At 38.4% G+C, this 8708-nt stretch overlaps 1 protein-coding gene across 1 annotated transcript; it reads left to right on the top strand.

Moving 5' to 3' along the window:
* The first annotated feature begins 3639 nt into the window (after positions 1–3639).
* Positions 3640–8489, top strand: LOC102308605 (GTPase IMAP family member 7). Its single transcript, XM_005952792.3, has 2 exons — positions 3640–3972; positions 5305–8489. The coding sequence occupies exons 1-2, from the start codon at positions 3957–3959 to the stop codon at positions 6396–6398; spliced, it is 1110 nt and encodes a 369-aa protein (XP_005952854.1). The 5' UTR covers positions 3640–3956; the 3' UTR covers positions 6399–8489.
* Positions 8490–8708: the final 219 nt, after the last annotated feature.

The following is an 8708-nucleotide window of genomic DNA, read 5'->3' as shown; positions in this document are numbered from 1 at the left end:
CAAGTAAAAGTTTGATAATGTATGGGCTCGGAAATGTGCTCAAAGTAAGAAAGTCAAAGTAGTAACCTAGCTGAATATTGCCCTGTAATAAAATAATATTAGTAGGTGAGAGTACAAACTTAGTCTGGTGGTGAACAGGCACAAGAGGGTCAGAGGCACACTTGGCAGCCAGAGCCAGGGTTAGAGTTCAGAGACCCTGAGCCTGGTGGTTGGGCTAGCAACATGTGAAAGAGTCTAACATCCATGCATTACATGGTGTTGCGGCTGATAAAAAAACAAAACAAATAAACAAACAAACAAAAAGCCTATAAACGAACCCCCTTGTTTAGAGGTGATTGTCAGTTTGCTGGGTTTTTTTAGAGACGCTGAGAGTGAGAGAGATCATGTTCTACGTTACTTTAAAAGTGATTTTCAGACCTGTTGATGTATGAAACACTGTCCATAGAAACATGGATCAACTCTGTTTATGGCATTGAGTGTTAAATTGTGACAGTTTCAATAAAGTCTGCAAAATTCTTGCATTTATACTGGGGAGCTAGGAAAAGTTAGACCTTGGTTGTACTATTAAAAATCAGTTTCATAAAAAACCAATTAAACCGATATGAAGAAGAATGTGTTTGTAAAACTAGCGGTAAAGTATGGGAACTATAAGACAGACTGTTTCTGCTATCAAAACAGTTTGTGTTGTTAATCCTGAATGATTCTTGGTCACAACATTTTACTCCACACACATTTGGAAAATCGCATAGTTTGACAATAAATATCCCAGTAAAGACACTTCATTTCTTAAGAAATATGCAGAGGGAGTGATCTTTATCAAAAGTAGAAGTTATATCTTTAGCTAAACCGTTGTACACAAGAGCTTTAAAAATCTATAGTGTGTGAGGTTGTGTAAGTAAGGGTTGGCTTGCCCTTCTCGCCCACGTGTGACAAACCATCTGTTGGATCATGGATTTGATGCCTCAGCATTGTGAAAGTGGGGAAACATACTCCTGGTTGGGCATACAATTTCTGCTTACAACTTAGAATCTCAGTTCTAAACGAAATTAAAAGTGTTTTTGTAAGTATGGCTAATGTATACTTTGACTTCTAAGGCATTCTCACACACACACACACACACACACACACACACACACACACACACACACACACACACGCACGCACACAAACAACATAAATACAGAGAAGAAGAGGGTGTAGTTTATTACGCATCATAAAAGATATCACTAATCTTTCAACTGTATCTTTCTGTTCTGAGTTTAGAGTCCTTGTTTGTTTACTGAGTCGTACTTTGGGAGTCATACTGTTGTGATACTGGGAGAAAGGGGTAAGGTGTGAGAGGCAAAACCATCACACACAAAACTTCAAAAATCTAAAGAGTGTGTGGGACTGCTAGCTGTGTCGTTCAGCAATAAACTTATCTACAGTGTGTTAGTAAAGAGTGACTTGTACTTCTGTCCCATTAAACAATGGTTTAAGAAATTTCACTGCAAACTATAAAAGGAATCTGGGTTTAAATAGAACATAGCAGATGTTGTCTAATGTACTACACACTTTGTTTATGAATTTGGTAAACTGTTGCCTTTGTACCTGTGCTTCTTGGTGGTATTGATTGAGTCTAGCTTCAATCAAACATAATTTATCAGCTATTGAAGCTATATGACTCTGTTCAGCAGGCTTAGCGTCTGGAAGCTTCATGTAAGCATCATACGCCGGTGATATTTGAGAGTCTGTTATGCCGCCTTCTTCGAAATCTATGTGTGAATCAATGCTATTTCTGTCACATTCTGGGGTGGTGGGTATATGAACTAGATCAAAATCTGATATACTGTACTCAAAAACATCAGAGAAATCGCGAGGTAGCCACTCACTCGGGGGTGTTGCAGGTTCGCTGATGAAGATCGGTTCTGACTCTCCACTGTTGCACAAAGCTCCAGGTTTTTGTTGTTCTGGGAGGTCGATACTGCTTAAACATTCCAAAAACGTCTGGAATCGTACGGTGTCCTGATCATTATGAGGAGGGGTGCTGTTCTGCAGTCTGTGAAGATAGATAGACATGTGTTAAAACATTTTATACATGTACCCATTTCAAACTGAATAAGCGTGTCTCCCTCTCTATCTCTTTTTATCTAATTTATATATGCCTATGCTTACCTTGTAGTGTGCGTTATTCGGGATGGTCCTGCTTCTCCACACACCCGGTTCTCTGGCGTGGCTCTGTATGTGTAACACGGTCAGTTTAGAACATTTGTAATTGTTTAAACCTCTTTTAAATTTTTTTTTTCTTTTTAAAAAATAATACACAACTATACATCCCGTTGTATACACACCTGATGTAAGGTTGGGCTCTCTTGTCGCGGTGTCTGAATGTTTTCCTGCTCAGTTTGTTAACCCTGGAACAAACAAAAACGTTATTACATAATTTAAAACAATTGCTAGTTTAAAACATACATACGTTTTAAAATCCAATAATGCTGTACACACCTTGTGCCTGTTAGAGAACTAGTTCCAGCTGTAAAAGCACCCGTTTCTAAAGAAAAGGGTCCTGGGCCGTTCTCCCGAAGTCCTAAAAATTAAGCTTTTGTTTTAGGAAAAAAAATAGTTTGAATATCCTATAATATGTTAACATAGCACTTTTTAAAAATCCAATAATAGGTTTTGTTTTACTTACCGTTTACGATGGCCATGTTATAAAGAACGATGTTAGTGTTGATGATCGCAAAGAAAATGGTGTGCTCTGCAGCGACTCTTGAGGCGTAAATGGCTCAGGGTTTCGGGCTCTGAGCGTGTTTTTTATATAGGGTGGGTGTTTCCAAAAAGAAAAGGTATGTCTCCAATCAATTTAAATGAGACCCTACAGGGCTTTTGTCTTCTCAAGGAATTACAAAGGAGCCGATACCTTACACAATAGGCTGGGCCCTTGTTCGCATGGTACTCTCAACTAGTGATACCCGCGGTGGGCTTTTACAATCCTGAACAAATTCAAACAATTAGCCAGCTGTTGAAAAGTTGGAGTGGGTCTGGGCGACTGGTTTTAGAAGTATCACTGTAGCGTTTATTTTCTAAAGGGCTGAATGTTATTTGCGACTATCTGTTGTGTTAAAAACCATGAAACCCCTTACAGAAGAAATGCCCGTTTGATCCGTTTTTAAATAAATAAAATACTTGCATGGTGCAAGGTGTGACACCAGAATCACAAAATGAGTGTATTTAAAAGACAATTAGTTTGAAAAGAGCGATACTGGTTGCTTATAGCATTTATTTTCTAAAGGACTGAATGCTATTTGTGACATTTACTGTGTTAAAAACTAGCTGGCTGGCTTTGTCTCACTCTTAGTTCAACATTCCGAAATCCCGATTTTTAAATAAAATGATCGCATCAACCCTGGAAAGAAACCCCAGTAGATGTGTAAAAACTAGTTAAATTAAAACCCCGTTAAAAACACATAAACTCGTATAACCCCTCTTATCCCCTGTGGTATTAACACACATTAACAACCATACCCCCACCACACCTGAACGCGCATGCGCACACGCACGAAACCGGTCAAACCGGTTGTCAAACCGGTTTGGTTGGCCGCCATATTGGACAGGTGCCATCGTATTACTACTAAGCAGCAAGGTCTATATTAAGAACAGGGTTTGTGATATACAGTCAGTGCTCAGAGCTCCACACTTACACAGGTTAAACAACCAGATTAGAGATTAACTCTCCTTTTTGTCACCAAAACAAAACACGCACAAAGTATAAACTCCTCTCTCATAGAAAAGTAACCCAACTTGAATGATATGCAAGCAACAACTAACTGTTTCGGTTTCGGGTTCGCTTTCTGCCTCACCTCTCAGCCACGTTCCCACATGTTCAAACACCGCAGAGCAATAAACAGGAAAGTGCTGAACAGCAGAACATCAGCAGAGACAGAAAATCACACATCAACTGCCTGTAAAAGAGAGAAATGGCCACTCGTCAAGGTGAGTACATTTAAAAGACTAATCTATAACATCCATTTGATATAAAGGGTAATAATAATAATAATAATAATTTCCTCTCTTCAACTAACAATTTCTCTTTTGATGGTTTTCTAAGCACTTTGTACAATTTGATGCCCAACATGAACATCAGCGTTTAAACGCTGTGTAAAAGAAAACTAACGCAGACTTTTAATTTCTTGTTTCTTTAATTAAAACCCAGAGTCAGAATCTAGGAAAAGAAAATTAAAATGTTTTTTTCAGTAGAAGAATTTCTTTTAAATCAATATCATCAACAGCTTCTTGATGACACAAGAAGGAGTAAAATACGATTTGAACACTTTTTACAGTTAAACCTGCTGAAAGGAATGAAGTGATGAAGGTGTTTTCTCAGCACTTGTTTTCTTCACTAACAGACATTTAGCACTCTGAACCAGGAAGTTTAGGGCAGCAAACTCCTGTGAAACAGTTCTGTGTCGTTTCATTGCTGCAATAAAGCACGTATATGTCCTCCTTGTGGTTTTTGCAGCTTGTACATGTCTACTTTCGCTTCTCTAATCACCAGCAGTTTAATTTCCACCCACCAAATCTACAATACTTGGTTGGAGACGGTGCCTGGATCTTTAATAGTTGACACAGCGAGAAGGTTTCTGGTTTAAATTCCGGCAGTGATCTTTTATATGGCTTTTACATGTTCTCCTTGATCCTGAATGGGTTTTCCCCTGTTACAGCAGCTTCCTCACACAGTCCAGACCAGTAGCGGTTTTTGATACGGGCGGTTCCCCGGGGCGGCATCGTGGGGACAAGAAAAAAGTCTGTTCGCAATTTATCCAGCAAAGTATTCCAAGATGAAAGGTGTCTACAGACATGTCTGCTTTCTGATGAACAGGGATTTGTTTGGGAAGTGTCTAAGTGTCTAGCGTTTTCATGCTGCCTTGCAGTGAAAAGAGAAACATAAAGAAATAAATTTCCTCTATACAAACTAAAATTTTGAAAAACAAAAATCCTGGGAATGCAGCCAAATAAGAAGAGAAAAAAAATACTGTCATACTAAAGTCAAGTCAGCTAGCAAAGGAATCTGACATTCTGATGTCAACCTAAATTCTTGTGACACTACATCAACTTCCTTTTTGATTTTGATTTGATTTTGGATGGTGAATTATATTTTCTTATTTTTTAAGGAAGTCTTTGCTAAACTTTCATTGTAGAAAGTAGAAACATGCATAAATGTATCCTCCTTTATTTTATCTTTAACACGTTACAGTTGTAGGTGGTTGATGAGGATGCCAAATATGGAAAAAAAAATTCAGGAAGTAATTTTTCTCTTATTTGTAGATCACCTGAGGATTGTCCTGCTGGGAAAAACTGGAAGTGGGAAAAGCAGCTTGGCCAACACCATATTTGGAGAGAAGGAAGAGGTGTTTGAGATAGATCATACTGCAAACTCTGGAACAAGTCAGTGTAGAGAAGCTACCAGAGTGGTGAATAGAACATCTGTCTCTATAATTGACACTCCTGGTTTCTTTGACGATCGCACGTCTGAAGAGGAGCTGAGAAATGAGATTACAAGGAGTGTCGTAGAGTGTTCTCCTGGACCTCACGCTTTTCTTATTTTACTGAAAGTGGAGAGATTCACAGATCATGAGTACGAGGTTATTACCAAAATCATAGAGTCTTTTTCTGAAGAAGCTTTCAGATATGCTGTGCTTGTCTTCACTCGTGGTGACGATCTTCCTGAAGGAATGCAGATTGAAGAGTTTTGCAGGAGCAACAACCGTCTACGTGAGTTGTTAGAGAGATGTGGTGGGCGCTGCCATGTCTTTGATAACAAATACTGGAACAACAAAAACCTACAGCATGAATACAGAAACAACAAGCTGCAGAGGGAAAACCTGCTCCACACAATAAAAGAGATGGTGAGGAACAATGGCAGAGGCTGTTACACAAATGAGATGCTACAAGAAGTGGAGAAGGCAATACAACAACAGCAAGAGAGCATTAGATCATCATCAGGAGTCATGTCACAGGAAGAAATCAGAGAGGAGGCAAAGAAGAGAGTCTACAATAGTCTCAAGATGGCTGCTGGTGTTACCACAGGGATGCTGTTGGGAGCACTGCTTGGTGTGCCAATAATGATTGCAGCTGTTATTCCAATACTGAAAACAGCATTAAGCCCTGGAGTGGCAGGAGTGGTACAAGCAAAACTTCCAATAACTGGTGTTGGATTGGGTGTGGTTGCAGGCCTTGCTGCTACTGCAGGAGCAATAGGTGGGGGTTGTGTAGGATATTGTGAAGCTGATGAAGCAGATTCAATAAAGGAGGCAGTTATGAACACAGCTGAGGCTCTTGGTGAACTAGCTGTAGAAGCAGTAAGTACTCTCACAAACACTGAAACAAAACGAAGCAAACACCTGATTAAAAGAGATTAACATGTTTCTAAGAAACATGTAATACTCTAAACTCATTATCACCATTTTATAGCGTCACTTTTGGACAGCATTTATCTGTTCTACTGCTTCATAACTTTGCTTTTCTTAGGCTACTTACAATGTCTATATAGGTTTAAAGCTTTTTTTGTGTTATTCCAGTATTTCTGTCTTTGCCTTTTTAATTCATATATTTCCTTTTAGACAATCAAAAACAATTGCTTGTTAATTTTATCTCTTAGTTTTTGAAAAATTTGCTGTGATAATCCTCAGTAAAACATTTGTCATACATTATCCTGCTAGCTATGGTTTAAGTTGGTTTCACTCTTCAGTGTCTGCATACAATAAATGTTGAGTGTTGTACTTGAAGCAGATATTTCCAGGTTGGTTTGCAACTTGTATGTACAGTATAACCCTATGTTATTGGGTTATGCTGGGATTTGTTTTCTATTCCTGAATAAATAAAGTTTTGTATTTTTTAAAAATATTTTGTCCTTGGAGTCACTAGTAGAATAATACATTAGTTCCCAGATTTGTTTTTAAAGTTACAGTTAAAATAGTGAAGGGTTTAGAAATACCATTAAGCCCTGGAATGAGAGCAGTTGGGGTAATATTAATTGGTGTTGGATTGAGTGTAGCTGTAGGCATTGCTGCAGGAGCAATAGGTAGCGATTGCATAGCATACCAGGAAGCTGATAAAGCAGATTCAATAATGGTGGTGGATAGAAACAAAACACACCCATGATTAAAAGAGATTAACTTGTTTTCTAAGATACATGTAATGCTCTAAACTCATTAGCATCATGTAATTGTGTCACATTTGGCAGCATATATCTGTTCTACTGCTTGATTAAATAGGTTTAAGATTTTCTGAGTTGTTTTAATATTTTATTTATATTTCGGTCATGTCTGTATACAATAAATTTCGAGTGTCGTACTTTCAGAAGATATTTCCAGGTTGGTTTGTAACTTGTGTGTGTGTACAATATAGACCTTTGTCCATTGAGTCTTCCACTGTTTCTATTTATATCCTCAGTGTGACTTCTGTTTATATTGATGGACTTTGTTTTCTGTTGCTGACTAAATGAAGTTTTTCTTTCTGTTTAATAATTCTGTCCTTGTCACTAGTACATTAATTAGTACATTAATACGTTAGTCATGACTTATTATAAACATTCATAATAGGCATATCAGTTATGTATGATGGCAGAACGTTGTATCTGTGAGGCAACAGTGTTGTGATCAAAACTTTTGGCAGTGGCAAAAACTTCATACATGTGCTTCATCCACGAGACAATTAAAAAAACACATCCAGATGTGCAGAAACAACTTTTTTGAATTGTTCAAAATAGTTATGAACAATAATAAATATTTCATTAGTTTCAAATACTTTTATTGGAGGTTAATGGATGTTCTAAAATAGAGGACATGCAGAGGGTTGGTGTGACAGAGGAGGATGCTAGGGATGCTAGGAGGCAGATGAACTGCTGTGATGACCCCTAAAAGCTGTCATGATCCTGGTTCTTTTGACCCAGCGTTTTAAGTTTGAGTTTATTTTGTTCATTAGGTTATCTAAGTTCATTTGGTTATTAGACTCCTTGTGTTTTCTTCCCCTGTATTTAAGCTTCCCCTCACCCTTCGTGTTTCATGCTTATGTTATCAAGTTTGTATTATCATGCCTAAGTGTTTCTAGTTCTTATTATTTCCCCCTCGTGTTTCCAACCATGTTAAATCTCCCCTGCTCTTCATGCGTTTCATGTCTGTGTCTTACATTGTCAAGTTCTGGTTGTCGTGTCTAAGTCTGCATATTTCCTGTTTTATTTTGAAAAGGGGTCTTGTGTTCTGTGCTCATGCGGTTAGTTTTACTCTTGCCTGTGCATCATTATGTTTATCCTAGTCAGCTGTTTCCTCATGTGTCTCCACTTCCCCTGATCACCTCCTGTGTATTTAAGTCCTCTGTTTTCAGTGTGTGATTGTCAGGTCGTCTGTTGTCCACGCCATGCTTCCCATGCCATGCTTCCAAGTTTCTTGTCTAGGTTTTTCTTATTGTTTCAGGTGCTGCACATCTTGTATCTGCACATCTTCACACCATAGACAATTGCCTTCAGATGACCCCAAAGATAAAAGTCTAAGGGGTCAGATCGGGAGACCTTGGGGGCCATTCAACTGGCCTTGCTGGAAAAACTCAGGGAACGTGCCAGCTTCAGTGCATAAAGAGGGAAACAAATCATCATGTAGCATTTTCAAATATCCAGTGGCCTTGAGGTTTCCATTGATGAAGAATGGACCCACTATCGTTGTACCCCATATACC

Source organism: Haplochromis burtoni, unplaced genomic scaffold, assembly GCF_018398535.1.
Source record: "Haplochromis burtoni strain Fernald_Lab_line unplaced genomic scaffold, NCSU_Asbu1 Contig_2214, whole genome shotgun sequence".
In the NCBI taxonomy this organism is placed as follows: domain Eukaryota; kingdom Metazoa; phylum Chordata; class Actinopteri; order Cichliformes; family Cichlidae; genus Haplochromis; species Haplochromis burtoni.
This window is presented reverse-complemented; position numbering and strand designations above follow the sequence as displayed.